Source organism: Erythrolamprus reginae, chromosome 5 (assembly GCF_031021105.1).
Source record: "Erythrolamprus reginae isolate rEryReg1 chromosome 5, rEryReg1.hap1, whole genome shotgun sequence".
Classification (NCBI taxonomy): Eukaryota; Metazoa; Chordata; class Lepidosauria; order Squamata; family Dipsadidae; genus Erythrolamprus; species Erythrolamprus reginae.
In genome coordinates this window covers 101,821,799-101,845,288 of record NC_091954.1, presented here as the reverse complement: position 1 = coordinate 101,845,288, position 23,490 = coordinate 101,821,799, and the positions used below count along the sequence as shown (strand labels likewise).

Here is a 23,490-nt window from a genome sequence, read left to right as displayed (position 1 = left end):
GTTATAAATTCGGCAGATCACTCCAACCACATTTCTGGTTTTCCTATAACTAGATTCCTTAACATTGTTATTTAGGTATTGTTATGGTTAAATGGGTGGCAAACAAATTTAATAAATAAATAAATGTAATAAATAAAATTTATTTTAAGTATTGCTGCTGATAGACGAGCATGGATCAGAAAACCTTAATTTTCTGTTGTAGATTCACATAACTTTCAGAGACTACTTTGCTTTATGAAGTCCATAGTATGTTCTTCCAGCTTGATGTGGAATATAAAATCTACTTCCAGGACAATTATCCTGCTAATTTCTCTCTGACTGATGAGTTTGAGATCTTACTCCATGGTGAGAACAAAGCTAGAATCAGAATACAGTGTTCCCTCGATTTTCACGGGTTTGAATTTCGCGAAAAGTCTATACCACAGTTTTTCAAAAAATATTAATTAAAAAATACTTTGCGGGTTTTTTCCCTATACCATGGTTTTTCCCACCCGATGACGTCATATGTCATCGCCAAACTTTCGTCCGCCTTTAATAATTTTTTTTAAAATAAACTTTCATAAATAAACATGGTGAGTAATAATCTAAATGGTTGCTAAGGGAATGGGAAATTGCAGTTTAGAGGTTTAAAGTGTTAAGGGAAGGCTTGTAATACTGTTCCTAGCCAAAAATAGTGTATTTACTTCCGCATCTCTACTTCGCGGAAATTCGACTTTTGCGGGCGGTCTCGGAACGCATCCCCCGCGAAAACCGAGGGAACACTGTACTATCAACAAACACACTATTGCATGCTTTTCTCTGTAGAGTTTTGTTCTCTCTGATTTATTTTGAAAGAAAAGGAGCAAGACACTGCAGAGGAGAGGGAATGGGAGAGGAGAGGCAGAGGAGGAGGAGGAGGAGGAGGAAGAGGAAGAGGAAGAGGAAGTGGAGAACAGAAATGCTGAACATTTTATTTTCACCTGCTCAGCCCTACTCTAATAAAAACTGTCTTTTCCCTATGTGCTTGATTTAAATTTGATAGAAACAGTATCATCCTATTTAATCTAACAGGCCGTAGGAACTATTGGGTATTAAATGTGCTATAAACCTTAGAACAACGGGATGCAATTTGGAATAGAAATCATAAAATGACTAAATCAGCATCATATAAAGAGAACCTGTATAAAATGTACCGTAGGTGACATCTTCCTCCAGCGAGACTGGCCAAAATGTATCCAAATCTTATGCCAAATTATTGGAGATGTCATTATAAAACCGGATCATATTACCACATATGGTGGACATGACCACTTGTTTTTAAAAAATGGTATAAAATTCATGATTGGCTAAGGGAAATTACAAAACAGGAAATAAATATAAAACCTGAAGCATTTCCACTAGGAATAATTGATTAGAGAATGGAGAAAAATCATCAATATATTCTACTACACATTTTAACCGCAGCAAAAATCAGCAGAGCACAATATTGGGAACAAAAAAATATCCCAAGTAAAAGTATAGTAGTTAAGAAGATTATGGAATGTGAAGAAATGGATATGATGGCAACGAAATTAAAAGATAAGGAGGATTTGGAATATTGCAAAATTTGGAACCTGTTTTACGATTGGTTGGAAAGGAGGAAAAATAATAATAAATAAATAAATAAAATATACAGAATTGTTATTATTCAATGTATTAATGGAAACGGCACTTTGTATACAATATGAGACTATATCCAATATAACTGAGTTGTAAAGAAAAGATATTACTAGGGGAAAAGAAGTAGAGAAATATGTAAGCTATACAAAGCGTATTAGTGTAAATTGTCAATATGAATTGCTGTGGGAAAATCCTAGTGGTCATTTCATGTGTTGTTTAATGTGTCTCTGTGTGTGTGCTTTCTTTTTCTGTTTTTTTAAACTGTGTGTATATATTGTATTTTTTTCTTTTTTTAATGTACATAACTTAATAAAAAATATTTTTTTTCAAAAAAATAAAAAGTGCTACAACAATGCAGCTGTCAGAACTATGTTCTCAAAAATGTATTCATAGGCTGTTTAATGACTATATACTCAATAGATATTGCTTTTCAAGGCATTTTTGGCTTTAAGCCTATGAGCAATTCTGCTGATATTTCTATTGCAGTCCCAAAGGAAAAGCAAAAAAACCTGGTTGATCTTATTGCTTCTGGTTCAAGAAGAAGGAAAGTGGGATAGAAAATAATCAATTTCCCAAATAATAGCAAAGGGTCATTCAGGGTCTCCTCTGAAGAACGCCAAAATTTCTGGAACTCTATAAATAAGGCCCTTGAGAGGGATAAACAACTGTCTGGTTTAGTGGGCTGCAGATTTCTTGTTCTCCTTTTCAGAACCCAGCTGTTTAATTCTGAATTTTTGACTTCCAGATCTTCTAGATTCATTGAACTAACACTGTTTCCTTATTCAGTAAAACCTCAAAAATGTAATAGGGAGCAAAGCAAATAGCAAAACATCATACAACATTCTGGTTAGCAATCTGGTTACATGTAGGTTGGAGGGAGTAAATAAGTCCATAGATGGCTTAAAACCACTACTCAAAGCATAGTCATCACCAGTATTCCATCAAATAAGAGTGGTAGATCAAGTAGGCTTCGGTGTAGGCTCAGCCCAATTACCATCCACTTTTTCATTACTGACTTGAATGAAATAGTGGAGTCAGAGTTTTGTTAAATTGACATAAATGAATGACACAGAACTAAATGGAACTAGATGTATTTTGAACTCATCAGGCAAACTCTGTTTTAAATACTGTATCCAGTTGTCTAAGACAGGGGTAGGCAAAGTTGGCTCTTCTATGACTTGTGGACTTCAAAACAATGTTCTTTATCACAAAATTCAAAATAAACAAAGCACCCTTTTTGTATTGCAAAGAGCACTTGTCCCAAAACAGCCTGGTAGTCTGTACAATCCCCTTAATCAGTCTTTAAGTACTTAGCTTGCAGCTATGAAGAAACGTCACAGCCCTTCTTCTTCCACGAAGTGAAACACAAACACACTTTGCTCTGCTTTGGTTTCAAAGTTGTGAAAAATCAACAAAGTCCGGAGACAGCAAGGCAGTCCTGAAGCACAACGATCAGCAAAACCTACACGCTGCTATTTATATCAGCAGCACTAATTACTGGAGTCCCACCCAAACACAGGTGGCCTCTCTTATCTCCTGTAATATGCCCCCAATTGTTCTCTTCTACGCATAACTCTGCACCTGCATGGGTCCAAGACTTCCGCATCCGAATGGACCAAAGATAATAGAGATTGACTTCCTGGGCTGTGTGCCAAGCCCCCTTCTTCCAAGTCACTCCCACCTTTTTCTTTGTCCGAGGAAACTGAACTACCTGACTCTGTTGGCAATAAAACAGGCCTATGACATGTTGAAGTTTCCCCTGCATCCACCTCCACATTCCCTGGGGCAGGAGCTGGGCCAGAGCCAACCACAACAGGAAGTGACAGCAGCCGATCAGGTGGAGCTGCTCACGTATCTTCATTTCCGCCGGTGGAACTGCGTTCCACCCCATCCTATCTGCTTCCCACCCCTGCCTGTGGGCCATGTGTTTGACAACCCTGTTCTAGACATTCTAGAACAGTGATGGTGAACCTTTTTGGCACCGAGTGCCCAAACCAGAGCGTGCACCACAGCCCATGAAACCTGAAAGCTGGCATGTTGGCCAGCTGGTCTTTGCATGCGCTGGAGCCCTGGAAACCCCAAAAGCAGGTGTCAGTGTGCATGTACATGCCAGCCACCTGGTCTTTGGGTTTCCAGCAAGTGCAGGTTTGCCATTATGGTTCTAGAACAAAGAGAATGGGAGGGGGGAAGATAAAACACCGCTTTTAAATGTTAAAATGGACACAATTTTAATTGATCCACAGGATCTGGGAGAAAGCAATAACTCTGCAATAACTCAGACCGTATTTTGGACATAAACACTCTAGAAAACGTCCAGAGATATTTTACTAGAAGAGCCCTCCACTCCTCCACTCGCAACAGAATATCCTATGCAACTAGACTTACAATCCTAGGTTTAGAAAGCTTAGAATTCCATCGCCTTAAACATGACCTAAGCATAGCCCATAAAATCATCTGCTACAACATCCTTCCTGACAATGACTACTTCAGCTTCAACCACAACAACCCACAACAGATACAAACTTAAAGTAAACAGCTCTAAACTCGACTGCAGCAAATACGACTTTAGTAACTGAGTAGTTGATGCATGGAACTCACTACCAGACTCTGTAGTATCATCACTTAACTCCCAAAACTTTACCCTTAGACTCTCCACTGTTGACCTCTCCCGATTCCTAAGGGGAGTGCATAAGTGCACCAGAGGGCCTTCCATCCCCTGTCCTAATGTTTCTCTTTTACTAGTATCATGTATATAAATAGTATTATATCTTTGTATACCACCAATGCGTACTTGACAAAACAAATAAATAAAAATAAATAAATAAAAATAAAATAAATAAGCTCTGAATTAATACTCACATTTAAATGTCCAGACTGGAAGAGTCTTGCTGTGAGCTTGGCAACAGTAGTCAAAGATGCGCATAGAATGACAAGGCCAGAGATGAAGTCCAGTATTTGCAGGACCAGGTGATACCACTCGTAATGTAATGGATCTTTGCACGAAGAAGCAAACTTGCCGTAAGGAAAAAACGATGAAATGGCATAACTGAGGTAGTTTGTACCGGAAACCCCAGCAAAAGAATAATAACAATAGGGGCCGAGAAGGAGAGATGCCATGGCGGTAGCACCTTGAACAGGAGAGCTGATAACATTGAAGATGCTAAAGGCAAAAGCAGCCTCCCACTGCAGTGGAAACAAAAGTCCATTATCCCATTCAGCCACCACATAATATGCAAAATAGTCAACTAGACACAAGAACAATTTCTGCTAAAGAACACTCTGCTAAACAAATAATTCCCTCAACACAGTCAAGCTATTTATTAAGTCTTCCCTACTATTACTATTAGTTTTTTCCCATCATTCCTATCACCCCTTTCCTCCCACTTATGACTGTATGACTGTAACTTGTTGCTTGTATCCTTAAGCTTTTTATTAATATTGATTGTTTCCTCATTACTTATTTGACCCCTATGACAATCATTAGGTGTTGTACCGCATGATTCTTGACAAATGTATCTTTTTCTTTTATTTACATGAGAGCATATGCATCAAAGACAAATTCCTTGTGTTTGCAATCACACTTGGCCAATAAAAAATTCTATATGTCTATATACCTATCTAAATAGGCATGATGCTTTAATCTGGAGATTCCTAAGCAAACTTTTGCCTATTAACAGCTACTGAGGGTCTTGTGTATTTCTTGATCTCGTTTTTGCTCTTTGATGCTTTTGGAATCACAAATGCTACCAAAAGAAACACACTCAACTTAGAAAGTCAAACTACATTTTAAAAATACCTATTGCCAAGAAGCAAGATCTGCTGTTGTGCAAATTTGCACAAACACAGGCTATGGGCTTCAAAACTAAATCATCTTTCATTTCACATTTCATATCTTCACAAAATAACATTGCATTGGACAATTTTCTAGATAATGTCCATGCACGTTAGGAATCAAACAACACATGGTACAGGAGGAAGCAAACCGGAAGCAAGATAAGTTAGAACCTATCCCTAACATACACACATACATATGTATTATAGAATAACAAACAGACATTAAAAATGGACGTGAAGAAGACACATACATTCTTTAAAATAAAATTGCCTAGAACTAAGATGCCTTAAACAAGATCTAAGTATTGCCCACAAGATCATATGCTGCAACGTCCTGCCTGTCGGCGACTACTTCAGCTTCAACCACAACAACACAAGAGCACACAACAGATTTAAACTTAATATTAACCGCTTCAAACTTGACTGTAAAAAATATGACTTCAGTAACCGAGTTGTCGAAGCGTGGAACTCATTACCTGACTCCATAGTGTCATCCCCAAACCCCCAAGACTTTACCCTTGGATTATCCACGGTTGACCTATCCAGATTTCTAAGAGGTCAGTAAGGGGCGAGTACAAGTGCACTAGAATGTCTTCCGTCCCCTGTCCTATTGCTCTCCTATATCTCCTATACCTTTCTTCTATTCCTATATCTCTTCTTCTATTCTTTCATTGATATGTTTATTGATATGTTCCTATATCTCTTCTTCTATTCTTTCATTGATATGTTCTATTCCTATAACTTCTATTCTATTCTTTCTTAGATTTACTGTATTTTACTATGAGTATCTCCTCTATAACCTTCATCATGTATTTTACTACGTGTATACCCACTAAAACCCTCATTGTGTATTGGACAAAATCAATAAATAGAAACATAGAATCATAGAAGTCTGACGGCAGAAAAAGACCTCATGGTCTATCTAGTCTGCCCTTATACTATTTTCTGTATTTTATCTTAGGATGGATATATGTTTATCCCAGGCATGTTTAAATTCAGTTACTGTGGATTTATCTACCACATCTGCTGGAAGTTTGTTCCAAGGATCTACTACTCTTTCAGTAAAATAATATTTTCTCATGTTGCTTTTGATTTTCCCCCCAACTAACTTCAGATTGTGTCCCCTTGTTCTTGTGTTCACTTTCCTATTAAAAACACTTCCCTCCTGGACCTTATTTAACCCTTTAATATATTTAAATGTTTCGATCATGTCCCCCCTTTTCCTTCTGTCCTCCAGACTATACAGATTGAGTTCATTAAGTCTTTCCTGATATGTTTTATGCTTAAGACCTTCCACCATTCTTGCAGCCCGTCTTTGGACCCGTTCAATTTTGTCAATATCTTTTTGTAGGTGAGGTCTCCAGAACTGAACACAGTATTCCAAATGTGGTCTCACCAGCATTCTATATAGTGGGATCATAATCTCCCTCTTCCTGCTTGTTATACCTCTAGCTATGCAGCCAAGCATCCTACATGCTTTCCCTAATGCCTGACTGCACTGTTCACCCATTTTGAGACTGTCAGAAATCACTACCCCTAAATCCTTTTCTTTTGAAGTATTTGCCAACACTGATAAATAAAAATTAAATAAAAATTAAATAAAATTTTAAAAACCTTAAATTTATTTGGGCAGACGCCCTCAAACCCATATTCTAAAGAACTTATAAGGACAAACTTTTAGGTTTACTTGATATTTCCAAATGCATATCTCGTTTATTCATTTCCTGTGCATTCAAAAAAAAGCAGCAAAACATTTGTTTTGTTTAAAATAAATTGATTTGTTTGATGTGGCTTTTATTGGTTCTTTCAAGTCAGGAAATAAATATCTCTAGCTCTTGCCCAGTTTTGCAAACCCGGTGGAATCATTTAAATTGTGCATGCTCCAAATCTCACATTATTCCTATGATCTATAGCCTAAGGCAGGGGGGGGAAACTCCATACTTTCCCAGTTTGTATCTATGCTAGTTTAATTCTGTCTAGAATGTGACATTGCATGGAATAGCCGCATAAATGTACCAGGTATCTCGAAGTCCACCGTTTCTCAGCCAGAGTAATAAGGGCGCCTGCAATAACCGCCTGTAGACAGAGGGGAAAACATATGGATTTGTATCATAAAGTGAACAACACTAACAATCCCTTTTTTCTTTCTGCAGGATTTTGCAGAATAGTCTTTTTAAGAAAAACAGCACAAGGAAGCCAATTTACTAACATTTAAATAACATTTATTTATTTACTATTACTATTACTGAACATCCAAAATATATCATTTAATTATGTGTATGACCTATAAAGCCCTTCATGGCACCGGACCAGAATATCTTCGGGACCGCCTCCTGCCGCACGAACACCAGCGACCGGTTAGGTCCCACAGAGTTGGCCTTCTCCGGGTCCCGTCGACTAAACAATGTCGTCTGGCGGGACCCAGGGGAAGAGCCTTCTCTGTGGGGGCCCCGACCCTCTGGAACCAGCTCCCCCCTGAGATTAGGATTGCCCCCACCCTCCCTGCCTTTCGTAAACTCCTTAAGACCCACCTTTGCCGTCAGGCATGGGGGAACTAAAACACCTCCCCCTTGCCCATGTTGTTTTGTTGATTGATTGACTGTGTGCCTGTTTTTTATATATACTGTTTTTATGAGATTATTAATTTAAATTGTAACTGGATGGGTGGGCATTGGATTTGGTATTGTGTACTGTACTGTTTTTTATTATTGTTGTGAGCCGCCCCGAGTTTGCGGAGAGAGGCGGCATATAAATCCAATAAACCTAAACCTAAACCGTATACAGTGTTCCCTCGATTTTCGCGGGGGATGCGTTCCGAGACTGCATGCGAATGTCGATTTTCCGTGAAGTAGAGATGCGGAAGTAAACACACCATTTTTGGCTATGAACAGTATCGCAAGCCTTCCCCTAACAGTTTAAACCCCTAAATTACCATTTCCTTAACAACCACTTACTCACCATTATTACTTGTACTCAACTTTGAATAAGACACTTAGTGATCCTGATATTTATAAACACTAAGCTCCATATTTTTAAGTATGAAGATGAAAATGTTGTGTACAGTGGTACCTCTACTTAAGAACCATTTATAAAATAAATGCCTCATGTCATCCATTTTTCTTATAATGTTTCAAAGAATAAAGCGAGGGAAGATATGAGTTTGTTATTCTGGGCAATCTTAATGTCAAATTTATTTCTACTTTGATAAAGTAGCTACGCAACAGAACATCAGTTTGGCACGATAACTGTTTGGCATTGTCCAACTTTTGAAATGTCAAAAATGACCAAGAATGATTGCCCCTGTAGACAGCAGGGAACAAGTAGACAATCATCATTATTTGCATTTAGACTCTGATGACCAAAAGCATGATGGGAAGTTTAAAAAAATGACTGTAATTGACTAAAATCTGAAAGGATATTGGTTCTTCTTATTCATTACAATCATCTCCATTACAAGAAAAAAAAGGAATGAACTGTACAGGAGTTGTCTATAACATACAGTGCCCTCTGGAATCGACATGAAGAATGACTGGCTGATTGGAAATATCCTTGCCATTAAGGATTTTTGTACACAAAAACAAAAAACTGGAGTTTTAAGAACTTTCTTTTATCCGTTTTTTCAGAAAGCAAAGGAACTCCATTTTAAAGCCGGTTATATTATTTCTGCCATCAGGAATGTTAGATATTGCATATTAAATTTCATTACAAAGGGATAAAGTCTTGCTTTTATTGAATATCTCCCTCTCCTTGAAATCATGCTCACCTACTTGAAATATTTGCTTACATCTTCTCTGGAATAAAGAGTTCGCAATGTATAATTGAAGACAAAATAATTCAATTAGTTCAGCAGGGTTTTTTTTTTAAACGATAGCTGGATTCAGTTGCTATGAGTGACAGCCTGAAAGGACTCAGTGTAAATCTCATCCCTTTTATGAATATAGTAAGAGTGTTAGGCTTCAAACTGCCATCCATCTCTTGGCTTCAAATATCTTTTCATACATTATTTTGGATGAGGATTCAGGAGGGCACTTATTATTGTAGCTTCAGATGGATTCCACTGAAAGTAGAACTATACTGTGTTTTTCAGAGTATAAGATACACTGCATTATAAGATGCACATTACTTTTGGGGAAGGAAAATAGGTGAAAAAATCTACCTACCAGGTTTTCATCTGGCTAGCATCCTTAGTCTGTTCAGCTTCAGCACATTATTTTATTCCCTGGTTAGGGCTGAAAAAAACTTTTTCAGAGAGTGCAGGAATGAAAGCAAAGCTGCAAAGACTTCGGACAGGAAAAACTGCTTTGGAAGGAGTAGGAATAAAAATAAATGCTGCAAGCCAGGAAGATCGTTAGCACCATGTTAGGGCTGAAAAAGTCTTTTTCAGAGGGAATAGGAATGAAAACAAACTTGCAAAGACTTAGGGCTGGAAAAAAACTTCTTCAGAGGGAGTAGGACGCTGGGAAGATCGTTAATCCAAATATCTTTATATGCACCCATGATCTCTCCCCAGTATATAACATATGCAAAGGAGATTAGATAGATAGATAGATAGATAGATAGATAGATAGATAGATAGATAGATAGATAGACATAGATAGAAAGAGATAGATAGATAGATAGATAGATAGATAGATAGATAGATAGATAGATGATAGATAGATAGATAGAAAGATAGAGATAGATAGATAGATAGAAAGATAGAGATAGATAGATAGATAGATAGATAGATAGATAGATAGATGATAGATAGAAAGAGATAGATAGATAGATAGATAGATAGATAGATAGATGATAGATAGATAGAAAGAAAGATAGATAGAAAGATAGAAAGATAGAAAGATAGAAAGATAGAAAGATAGAAAGATAGAAAGATAGAAAGATAGAAAGATAGAAAGATAGAAAGATAGAAAGATAGAAAGATAGAAAGATAGAAAGATAGAAAGATAGAAAGATAGAAAGATAGAAAGATAGAAAGATAGAAAGATAGAAAGATAGAAAGATAGAAAGATAGAAAGATAGAAAGATAGAAAGATAGAAAGAGAGAAAGAGAGATAGAGAGATAGAGAGATAGATAGATAGATAGATAGATAGATAGATAGATAGATAGATAGATAGATAGAGAGTGATAGAGAGATTTCCGCCTCAACGCTGGAGACCTTCAAGAAGATTTCTGACAGTCTCAAAATGGGTGAACAGTGCAGTCAGGCAGTAGGAAAAGCAAGTAGCTAGAGGTATAATAAGCAGGAAGAGGGAGATTGTGATCCTGCTGTATAGAGCGCTGGTGAGACCACATTTGGAATACTGTGTTGAGTTCTGGAGACTTCCCCTACAAAAAGATATTGACCAAATTGAACGGGTCCAAAGATGGGCTACAAGAATGGTGGAAGGTCTTAAGCATAAAACGTATCAGGAAAGACTTAATGAACTCAATCTGTATAGTCTGGAGGACAGAAGGAAAAGGGGGGACATGATCGAAACATTTAAATATGTTAAAGGGTTAAATAAGGTCCAGGAGGGAAGTGTTTTTAATAGGAAAGTGAACACAAGAACAAGGGGGCACAATCTGAAGTTAGTTGGGGAAAAGATCAAAAGCAACATGAGAAAATATTATTTTACTGAAAGAGTAGTAGATCCTTGGAACAAACTTCCTGCAGACGTGGTTGATAAATCCACAGTAACTGAATTTAAACATGCCTGGGATAAACATATATCCATCCTAAGATAAAATACAGGAAATAGTATAAGGACAGACTAGATGGACTATGAGGTCTTTTTCTGCTGTCAATCTTCTATGTGCGTGTATGCTCTTTCAGCACCTGAGGAAAAAAAGGTTTTGCCATCACTGCCCTATAATATTTTTGAATTCAAATAAATACAGATTTGGCTTTTCTGATCAGGATTCCGACCCGTCCCGCCCCCTGCCCAGTCCCTCCTCCTCCCGACCTCCTCCCACGCTCCATTCCAATAGATGTTCACTTTTGTGACCTTTACGGCAACATTAACATAAGAGTTTGTGTAGGTAATTTATAAAAGCCTGAAATTATAATCTTGGCACTAGCACGCCATGAAAAAGTTCCCATGAACAAAAGCAGAAACATCTGGAGTCATGAGTGACTGTTGGCAAAATATATCAGGTAAAAAAAAAATGCTTGCGGAGTTTCTAGCCAGAACAAATAACACAACAGAATAAAGAACATTTGGGAAGCTTTCTTTCCCCCCGCCGTCTGCCTTTCCAATCCAGACTCCCTCATTTACACATGTGGTGGAGGGAACAAAGAGAAACAGAACAGAGATTATTCCATGGCTGCTGAGCCAAGCCCAGGAGGAGAACTTAAGCTATCAGATTATCAGTTTCCACATTGCGTTCAGTGTCATGGCAAGAAGTCTCTCTTGCTTTTCCTCCCAATTATTGCGAAAGTATAGTTCCGCAGATATTTTCTCGTTGTTCTTATGTTTTTTTTATATATTTTTTATTAAATTTTTATTACAACAAACAAACAAATCTTAAAGAAAAAGTGCCCAACACCAATAAACTCCACCACCATTTAGGGGGTTAAATTATTTACAATAAATTTCAATTTCTTCCTTGGCTCCGGTTTACATTTCTTTATATACAAAAAGTGATTGGAATTTATTTTTCACATTGTCATCATTAATTCTACTTAAGATATAATTTTTCACCTTATTCCATCGTGCCATCAGCTTCTCCAATTTATTTTCATCAAAGTTATTTAATCTTATTTCCATAATTTCGAAGTGGATGTGGTCCACCATATACCAGTACCAATTCTGGATTGTCCATTTATTACTATCCTTCCACCCTAATACCACTACTGCTTGAGCGCTGTCCAAAGCTGCTGTTTTGATTTCTTTAAATTCTCATAATTCCCCATATTTAACTAGTGTTGCTAATTCTTTCGTAATTATCCAATTAATGTTTAGCATAGTGTTAATTTCATTCTGTACTTCCTTCCAAAATTTTTGAACTTCAACGCATTCCCAGAGCATATGCATAAAAACTCCTTTTATTTGGCAACCATGCCAGCAATTTCCTTTTCCTTTCCTCTGGAAGTGTGCTAGTTTTACTGGCGTGAAGTACCATTTATGTAAAATTTTCCTTCTCATCTCTCTAATTCTTGTGTTCTTTATCTTATATATATTTTCTACTACTTCTTCCATCTCGTTTTCATCTCATTGTTCTTATGTTTGTCCTTTTTTATTATTTCCAGGTTCTGCCATTTTACTTGTCATCTTTTGCAAAACACTCTAAGCTACAGTTCCGCAGCCAACAGCAGGGCTGAAGAATTCAAAACAATATGGAAAGTTCAGAGCTGTTAAAATGATGGATTTCTTACTTATATGCCTCTTCCTGCTTTACCTGTTTTTCCTTCTCAAGTTCTTCTCAACCTTGTGTCAGACATCCGCCCCCACCTTCCTGTCCCACTCCTGCCTAAATAGCCTCCCTTCCTCCCCATTGCTGCCTAATTATTCTGCCATATCTTTATTTTGTAGATTCCTGCCTCAAGTATTTTGGATTGTTCCATTAGACCAGGGGTAAGCAAAGTTGGCTCTTCTATGACTTAGGGACTTCAACTCCCAGAATTCCTGAGGCAATCATGCTAGCTCAGGAATTCTGGGAGTTCTGTTTCCATATATAGAAACATAGAAACATAGAAGACTGACGGCAGAAAAAGACCTCATGGTCCATCTAGTCTGCCCTTATACTATTTCCTGTGTTTTATCTTAGGATGGATATATGTTTATCCTAGGTATGTTTAAATTCAGTTACTGTGGATTTACCAACCACGTCTGCTGGAAGTTTGTTCCAAGGATCTACTACTCTGTCAGTAAAATAATATTTTCTCATGTTGCTTTTGATCTTTCCCCCAACTAACTTCGGATTGTGTCCCCTTGTTCTTGTGTTCACTTTCCTATTAAAAACACTTCCCTCCTGGACCTTATTTAACCCTTTAAAATATGTAAATGTTTCGATCATGTCCCCCCTTTTCCTTCTGTCCTCCAGACTATACAGATTGAGTTCATTAAGTCTTTCCTGATACGTTTTATGCTTAAGACCTTCCACCATTCTTGTAGCCCGTCTTTGGACCCGTTCAATTTTGTCAATATCTTTTTGTAGGTGAGGTCTCCAGAACTGAACACAGTATTCCAAATGTGGTCTCACCAGCACTCTATATAGCGGGATCATAATCTCCCTCTTCCTGCTTATTATACCTCTAGCTATGCAGCCAAGCATCCTACTTGCTTTTCTTACCGCCTGACTGCACTGTTCACCCATTTTGAGACTGTCAGAAATTACTACCCCTCAATCCGTCTCTTCTGAAGTTTTTGCTCACACAGAACTGCCAATACAATACTCAGATTGAGGATTCCTTTTCCCCAAGTGCATTATTTTACATTTGGAAACATCATAGAAGAGCCATCTTTGCCTACCCCTGCATTAGACCAAGGGTAGGGAACAGTGGTCCTTTTATGACTTGCGGACTTCAACTTTCAGAATTCCTCAGCCGGTCACATTTTCAAGAGGTCATTGTTCCCGATCAAACACTTTGAAAAGAAATGGAATCAAAATAAGAGAGAGAGAAGGATTTAGTCAACAGAGGTTACAGTGCAGTACTGCAGGCTACTTCATATCTCTTTATTTATTTAACTTATTTATTTTGTTCAGTACACAATAATACACAATGAAGGTTATAGAGGATATAGTAGAGAAGATATAGGAGATATAGGAGATACTATAGGACATGGGACGGAAGGCACTCTAATGCATTTATGTACACCCCTTACTGACCTCTTAGGAATCTGGAGAGGTCAACCATGGATAGTCTAAGGGTAAAATGTTGGGGGTTAGGGGATGACACTACGGAGTCCGGTAATGAGTTCCACGCTTCGACAACCCGATTACTAAAGACGTATTTTTTACAGTCAAGTTTGGAGCACTTAATATTAAGCTTGAATCTGTTGTGTGCTCTTGTGTTGTTGTAGTTGAAGCTGAAGTAGTCTTTGAGTCTCACCAGACTCAAAGTTGACTCAGCCTTCCATCCTTCTGAGGTGGATAAATGAGGAATCCAATTATTGGAGGTAATATGCTAGCTCTTTAAATCACTTAGAGATGACTGTAAAGTGGTATATAAGTGTAAGTGGCTATTGCTATTGTCTAGTTCTTGGTTCCTTAGGCCTGAAAGAAGGTGCCAGTACACTTTGTCTATTTTCTATATGTTTTCCTGTGAATTGGAAGACAGTTTGATTTTTCAAGCACAATGGAGATACGACCCAATTAGAACTACGGAACTAAATTTCAACAAGCTATTATAAAATACAGGATGAGGTAGCATTTTCTTCTACGCCTGAGGGAGTGAAATATCTTAGAATTTCTTAGGAAACATGTGCAATAGGTCTTTGTAACAAAACTGTGACAGCCGTTAAAAACCCATTAACTAGGAAAAATCTGATTTCAATTTCTCCTTCTCTTCTTTCCTCAAGGGCTTTCAGTGGTAGGACTTGTCCTTGAAAATTTTAGTACTTCTCCAGAAGAGCTGACTTGGAAGAGTTTTCTCAAAATATCTTATTTTTTCCTTCAAATTTAATGGAAATATGCATGACGCAGGGGTGATATTCATTTACCGTCATGGAATAAGCCTTGCTACAAAGCTCAAAGTCTACTGAGCAGCAGTGCTAACTACCCTGATTTATGCCAGTAAATAGGAGGCATGCTAGGCAATTGAACCACTTCCACATGACCTGCCTCCATAGAACAACACAAGAGCACACAACAGATTTAAACTTAATATTAACCACTCCAAACTTGACTGTAAAAAATATGACTTCAGTAACTGAGTTGTCGAAGCGTGGAACTCATTACTGGACTCCATAGTGTCATCCACAAACCCCCAACACTTTACCCTTAGATTATCTACGGTTGACCTATCCAGATTCCTAAGAGGTCAGTAAGGGGCGAGTACAAGTGCACTAGAGTGCCTTCTGTCCCCTGTCCTATTGCTCTCCTATATCTCCTATACCTTTCTTCTATTCCTATATCTCTTCTTCTAGTCTTTCATTGATATGTTCTATTACTGTATCTTCTTTTCTATTCTTTCATAGATATATTTTACTATGAGTATCTCCTCTACAACCTTCATCATGTATTTTACTATGTGTATATATATATATATAATTATTATTATTATTGTTTTTATTATTATTATTATTTATGCCTGGCGATATAGGTGGGTCTTGAATAATTTACGAAAGACAAGGAGGGTGGGGGCTGTTCTAATCTCTGGTGAGAGTTGATTCCAGAGGGCTGGGGCCGCCACAGAAAAGGCTCTTCCCCTGGGGCCCACCAAACAACATTGTTTTGTCAACGGGACCCGGAGAAGGCCAACTCCGTGGGACCTAATCGGCTGCTGGGATTCGTGTGGAAGAAGGCGGTTCCAGAGGTATTCTGGTCCACTGCCGTGTAGGACTTTAAAGGTTATTACCAATACTTTGAATTGTGACTGGAAATAAATAAATAGATAGATAGATAGATAGATAGATAGATAGATAGATAGATAGATAGATAGATAGATAGATAGGTTCAGGACAGGTGGGTAGGCCCACCCACGATTTCTGTTACTAGTTTGGGTAAACCAGTCCAAACGGCAGAATACCATTTCTGCAGTGATGGCAGACCATTGGGAAAGATATTGACATACCGTAGGTTCTGTCCATCTCATCACTTAATAAATCTAAGTATAGTGGTCTCCAAAATTCTATTCTTGAAGGGAATTTTCCCAGAAAACCAGTAGAGAAAATGCAGGTGAATGTACCTTTTATGCCATTATTAATTCCAGCAACTCTTTGGCTAATCTAGAAGCTGCTCACAATGATATTCTTGAACCTTAGTCTACACAGAACATCAGAAAGATTCCATAACTCTTTGGAAGCCCAAAATCTGCTTGCCTCACCATCTTAGATCAAACTAGATATAATGTATGATGTTGGAGTTCCATTTTAATATTTACCAGAGTAGGGGTTTTTTGCGTATTAAAAAATAGCCATAACTTCTAAAGTAATTACATCCCTTTTTTTAAAAAAAAACCTCATTCCCACATAAACCTGCTAATAATGTAGACATTCTATCAATAATTTGTGATGTACTTATGGAACTATCATAGCAGGTCAATTTAATTCAGTTCCAAGCAATTACAGTTCCCAATTGCTAGAAATTAAGGGAAACACTTCCTTAATGAGTTTATAGACATAAGAGACAAAAGAGACAAAAGTTAGTACAGGGCAGCCCTTGACCCTTGAAAGGCCCTTCTGAGAGTACTCAGAAAAAGGACACACCACAAAATTGAGCTTTTGATCTCCAATTTATTGAGTACTTTAACAGGATAATGAGATCAGTGTATCCAAAGTTATACAAAGATCTCGTTTCTCCTGCTAAATACCATCCATTACGGTTATCAAATCTATGTTAATGCCAAAACAGAGGCTGAACCCAAAAAATTTCTATATAATATGTTTCCTCTACGCTGCTTCCCTATGTGTTTAATGCTTTCCTGTTCAGTCAACTTGAAAGTACATTTTGGCAGGAACATCTATAGAAGTAAAGAGAGACATACTCAAAACCATGGGGAGCAGGATGTACTTGGCCCTAAGATCAAAGGTTGGAATCCCCTATTGGTAAGTTGCTAAATGCTAGATGCTAAATTTTATAAGACTACAAAAGGCAAAAGATGCTATTTTTGTGAGCATACTATGATTTACTAGTCTTGGTCCATGTACCTATAAACATACTATGATTTACTAGTCTTGGTCCATGTACCTGTAAAGGATACCGAATATCTATCAAAGTATCCTCCTCGCTGCCTCAGAATGCCTCTTTTTTTTTAAGCCTTAAAGTTTTGGATTTTTTTTTATTCCCCTCACCTCACCTTCTTCCTTCGGCAGTGACTCTCTTCCTCCTCTTCTTCCTCCTCCCCCTCCCACCCAAATTCCGAGCTTTTATTTCTTTCCTAATGGGTTTGCATGCATTATTTGCTTTTACATTGATTCCTTTGGGAAAAATTGCTTCTACTTACAAGCGTTTCTAGTTAAGAACCAGGTCACGGAACGAATTAAGTTCTTAAGTTGTAACAACTGTACTAAAGTTTCTGGATCAGAAATTATGTGTTTGAAAGTTACAGATGGTTTAGATTTAGCCAACAAATGGGGCAATCTCACATTCTCGCAGTTCTCTCTCTATCACATTCTATTTATCCATTTAAAGAGGTTTACACCAATTCAGCAAGTAAACATCTACATGAAAAATACATATTCATCTGATGCCAGCATCCATAATGCAACGTGTGCACAACATACACACCCACAACACCTGCCCCTCGCATGTGTGTGTAACCCCTATGCTCCCCTGCCCACACACATACATATGTAACCCCCTGCCCTCCCCCTGCCCCCCATGCAAGTACACATGACCCCATGCTTCCCCTCTGCCCCCTCTGTGCATTTGTGTGTGTGAGATCCCCCCTCATCCAATTTTGGGCCTAGCAAGCCTCCCTACAGCATCCTTGTTCTTCCAGCATGTCCCAACTGCCCGTAATTACAGGGTAATTAGTCCAGAATGACACACACCACACGATAGAAGGAAAACCAAAAGTCTTTATCAACAGAAAAGCAGAAAAAATTCCCTTTTTAAATGTCAAAGGGATTTTCTGGTACACACAAGGCACAGGTTAAATGCAATCCAATTTCTCACCCAGTAACTAGGAAATTGAGTCCAAATTCCAAAGTCCAGAAAGTCCACACACAGTCTTGAACAGGGAAACAGCAAAACCACGATCTTGACGAACTATGAATCAGATAAACTTCCACAAGGCTAAACCAGCATGCTGTTCTTTTTATCTGTAGCACTAATTACAGCAGCCCCACCCAATCACAGGTGGCCTCACTTATCTCCTGTAATAATCCTTCAGTTGTTCTCTCCTATGCATCACTCTAAGAATGCATGGATCTGTCATAAGTTGTTGTTCAGAATCTAGGGATGATAAGGATGATTGATCTCCTCCTGGGCTGTCTGCCAAACTCCCCTCTTCCCTGTCACTCACACTTCCTTGGTCAGAGGAGCCTTCGTCAGGAGATTCTACCAGGAGCAAAACAGGCATGTGACATGTGGATGTTTCCCCCACATCCACCTCCACATTCCTTGGGGCAGGAGTTGAGCCAGAGCCAACCACAACACTCCTAAGACCAAAAATGGGCCACAGGGGGACACTGCACTATCACCCATGCTCACCCCGCCATCCACACATGCGTGACACCCAAAAATCAGCTGGCCAGTGGGAGGCATATGCACACATGCAGTGGAGCTGAGCTGGGCGATGGTTCGTATGCCCACAGAGAGGACTCTGCATGACAGCTGTGCCATAGGTTCGCCATTTTGTTTCAGAATTTCAAATATTTGCAATCTCTGTACACCAATCTCAGAGAAGTGATTGCCTTTCCTTGACTTTGATCTAAGCCAGTGTTTCCCAACCTTGGCAACTTGAAGTCCAGATATCTTCAAGTTACCAAGGTTGGGAAACACTGATCTAACAAATTTAAAGCATTTGTTTGGTAAAGCCAGGGGGGGAAATGGAAATTGATTTCCTGTGATGTATATAATTATGAAAAATAATAAATACGATTAATAAAGTTACTCTCCAGTTTACATATCATAACCTCAAGGTTCGACTACTGCAATGCATGGGGCTACCTTTGAAATGTGTTTGGAAACTTCAAATTGTGCAGAATTCAACTGCGTGAGCTATTATGGGCCTTCCAAGACATGCCCATATTTCGTCATTGTTCCGCAGACTGCATTGACTGCCGATCTGTTTCCGGACACAATTCAAAGTGTTGGTTATGACCTATAAATACCTACATGGCATAGGACCAGATTACCTGCAGGACTGCTTTCTGCCGCATGAATCCCAGTGCCCGGTTAGGTCCCACAGAGTTGGCCTTCTCTAGGGCCCGTCGACAAAACATTGTTGTCTGGTGGGACCCAGGGGAAGAGCCTTCTCTGTGGCGGCCCCGGCCATCTGGAATCAACTCCCCCTGGAGGTCAGGACTGCCCCCACCCTCCTTGCCTTTCATAAGAACCTGAAAAAGCATTGAGAAGAGCCCACGGAGAGGGGCAGCATATAAGTCCAATCAATCAATCAACCAACAAACCAACAAACAAACAAACAAACAAACAAATTCTCTCCACGATCACATTACAAATTACTTTTAGGAACAGCTTTTTGAAGTCCCTGTTTATCAAGAATTTGTGAATCTCTGGTTTAGAAAGAAGTGTGGGGAAGCTTTCGCAATCCCTTTTATCCCTAGGGTAATTTTTTCACTAGAAATTAATAACTCTGTTTGCATATTTTCACTAGAAATTAATAATCCCAGTTCCATATTAGTACTGTAGAAAAACTGCATTCTAGAACCACAAAACTGAAGCTTCAAATATTTGGCAGGTTATTTCCAAATGCATTGACAATAAACTTTTAATAACTTAAATAGTAATTTATCCTCTAAATCAGTCACTTAAATAAATACGTTAACATTCTTTCTTATTCATATATCAATTCTGCCTACCAAAGACCCGCTCCAGATGGGAGAAGCAATGCGAACGCTCCATCCAACAAACCCTGGTTTATAAGAAAAAACAGGAAAAAAAGCAATAGTTCCCAAAATGAGGCTTAGGATTCCAAAGGAAATGAGCATTTTTCCAGTAACTAAAAACAATTTCCTTGTGTTCATTTTGAATCTCTCTTATTTCTTTCTGTACATTGCCCAAGATTTACAGCAATAGCCTGACACATACCATTGTACACCAAAGCATCTTGGAGACTGTTGCCATGGGCGTTCTCTTATTGTTTGCTTACTCAGGTGGATCGCAATTCATTTTATAATTGAAATACAAGGCACTGATGTGGAATTAGGAACAATTACAGGTAGTCCTGACAATCAAGGCCACAATTTCAGTTGTAAACCATGATGGCTGTAAAGCAGATCAGCACATGACTGGGCTTTAATTTACATCTTTTTTACAGCACTCGTTGTTGTGGTTAGCTCCAGCCCAGCTCCTGCCCCAAGAACTGTGGATGTGGGGGAGACATCCACATGCTGCAGACCTGTTTTACCCCCCGGTGGAATCTGCTGATGAAGGCTCCTCTGACCAAGAAGACATGAGTGACAGGGAGGAGGAGAGTGTGGCAGACAGCTCAGAAGGAGATCAATTATCTAGCCCCTCTTTGGATTTGGAACAAGAGTTAATGATACAGCCACGCATGTGGAGAGCGATGCATAGGCAACAACAACTGAGAGATTATTATCAAAGAAAATGAGGCCACCGGTGGTTGGGTGGGGCTGTGGTAATTAGTGAGGCTGCTATAAATAGCAGCCTGTGGGTTTGGCCATTGTGGAGGATTATCTGATCATTGTGTTTCGTGATTGTTTTACTGACTTTGACTTTTTGTGTGCTGATTTTTCCCTGCTTTGAACCTAAACCAGAGCAAAGTGTGTTTCACTTTGTTAAAGAAGAAGGACTGTGAATTGCCTCACAGCTGCAAGCTAAGTATCACAGAACTGATAAGGGACTTGTGCAAATTACCAGTTTGTTTGGAGACGAGTGCTCTTTGCTATACCAAAAGAGGGCTTAGTTTAAGTGAATTTTCATTATAAAGAACATTGTTTTGAATTTTCAAACGTGTGTGTGTCTGAAATTTGTACCTGTGAATTTTTGGGAGGATTCTACCAGGGAGCCCGACAGAACACTCGTCAAGCAAAAATTGAGGTTATTTAGCAAAGAAAGCTTTTGTTTATTTGTTTTGTCAAGTACGCATTGGTGGTATACAAAGATATGACAATGTTTATATGCATGCTACTAGTAAGAGAGAAACTTTATGACAGAAGATGGAAGGCACACTGGTGCACTTATGCATGCCCCTGACTGACCTCTTAGGAATTGGGAGAGGTCAACAGTGGATAATCTAAGGGAAAGGTTTTGGGGGTTAGGTGATGATACTACAAAGTCAGGTATTTATTTATGTATTTATTTATTCATTTGTCCAATACACAAATACATAGGAAGAAAAATAGACATGTAGTAATATATATAAGGGTAAAAGTGAACTTAGAGGAGAGGATATATGAAAGAAAGAAAATATATATGATAAGTGAGAAAAAGGAAAGACAATTGGACAGGGGACGAAAGGCACACCAGTGCACTTATGTACGCCCCTTACTGGCCTCTTAGGAACCTGGAGAGGTCAATCATGGAGAGTCTAAGGGAGAAATGTTGGGGGTTAGGTGAGTCCAGTAATGAGTTCCACGCTTCGATAACTCGATTGTTGAAATCATATTTTTTACATTCAAGTTTGGAGCGGTTCATATTAAGTTTGAATCTGTTGCGTGCTCTTGTGTTGTTGCGGTTGAAGCTGAAGTAGTCATTGACCGGTAGGACGTTGCAGCAGTGACTACTTGGTTACTAAAGTCATATTTCCTGCAGTCGAATTTAGAGCGGTTTATTTTAAGTTTGTATCTGTTGTGTGCTTGTGTGTTGTTGTGGTTGAAGCTAAAGTAGTCGTCGACAGGAAGGACGTTGTAGCAGATGATTTTATGGGCTATGCTAGGTCGTGTTTAAGGCAACGTTGTTCTAAGCTTTCTAAACCTAGGATTGTCAGTCTAGTTGTGTAGGGTCTTCTGTTGCGAGTGGAGGAGTGGAGGGCTCTTCTAGTAAAGTATCTCTGGACATTTCCTAGAGTATTTATATCCGAAATGCAGTGTGGGTTCCAGACTGATGAGCTGTATTCAAGGATTAGTTTGGCGAAAGTTTTGTATTCTCTGGTTAGTAGTGTGAGATTACTGGAGCAGAAACTCTCATGGTCTTTGTTCTTAAGTGAACCCAAACTACTTTCCAGCCACAAATAATAATAATAATAATAATAATAATAATAATAATAATAATAATAATAATAATAATAAGTGAAATAATAAAATAAAGTAAAAATGCAAAACAAAGCAAAGTAAAAAATAAAATAAAATAATAAAATAAAATAACATAACATAACATAACAAGATAACATAACATCACATAACATAATAAAACAAAACAAAACAAAGCCAGGTATTTAGGGCTTCTGGAAAGCCCTAAAGATGTAGCTTTTCTGGCAAACCTGGGGCCATGATTGATCCATACATCTATAGATCCAGCCTCAATAAGAATTGTATGACTGTATTAATTGGGGTTTTAAAATTGTTTTACATTGTTTTTTAGTCATTGTAAGCTTCCCAGAGTCCTTTGTGCATTGGGCAGCATACAAATGTAATAGATAGATAGATAGATAGATAGATAGATAGATAGATAGATAGGTAGGTAGGTAGGTAGGTAGGTAGGTAGGTAGGTAGGTAGATGATAGATAGATAGACAGACAGACAGACAGACAGATAGATAGATTAGACAGACAGGCAGGCAGGCAGGCAGAGAGACAGACAGACAAATAGATAGATAGATTAGACAAGCAGACAGACAGACAGACAGACAGACAGACAGACAGACAGACAGACAGACAGACAGACAGACAGACAGACAGACAGACAAATAGATTAGACAGGCAGGCAGGCAGGCAGGCAGACAGATAACCAACCAACCAATTTTAAAATCTAATGTCACACGAAGAGGGTGGGATGGGATCTGCAACGTGTCTCCTCTGTCAGTAAGAGTGGGACCGGCCAATCTCATTGGAGTGGGACAGACCTTCAAATAGACTGGATCCATGCCATGAAATGCTTTAATGTTGCTGAGCCAAAGGACACATTCCTTTTATTGTTCCTTTCTACTTCACAAAACTATTCCACGGCTGCTTCCTTGTCAGGAGAAAGATTGTAGGGCTGATCCAAGCAATTTTGATTGTAGGACAAGCACAACCTAGACATAAAGAAGTCAACTCATCTGTTTATTCTTATTTGACACCCCCCCCTCCC

The 23,490-nt window shown here is 38.6% G+C and overlaps 1 protein-coding gene across 1 annotated transcript in view; it reads right to left on the bottom strand.

The window, feature by feature from the left end:
* The window catches only part of TMEM212 (transmembrane protein 212), a 28,094-nt gene extending 7,754 nt beyond the window's left edge, over positions 1 to 20,340 (bottom strand). Inside the window, exons 1-3 of the mRNA XM_070753625.1 lie at positions 20,101 to 20,340; positions 7,489 to 7,548; positions 4,498 to 4,821 (exon numbers count right to left, since the gene is read on the bottom strand). Coding sequence (XP_070609726.1) covers positions 4,498 to 4,821; positions 7,489 to 7,548; positions 20,101 to 20,265 — 549 coding nt within the window. The 5' untranslated portion in view covers positions 20,266 to 20,340. The remainder of the gene's footprint in view (positions 1 to 4,497; positions 4,822 to 7,488; positions 7,549 to 20,100) is intronic.
* Between the last annotated feature and the right edge of the window lie 3,150 nt (positions 20,341 to 23,490).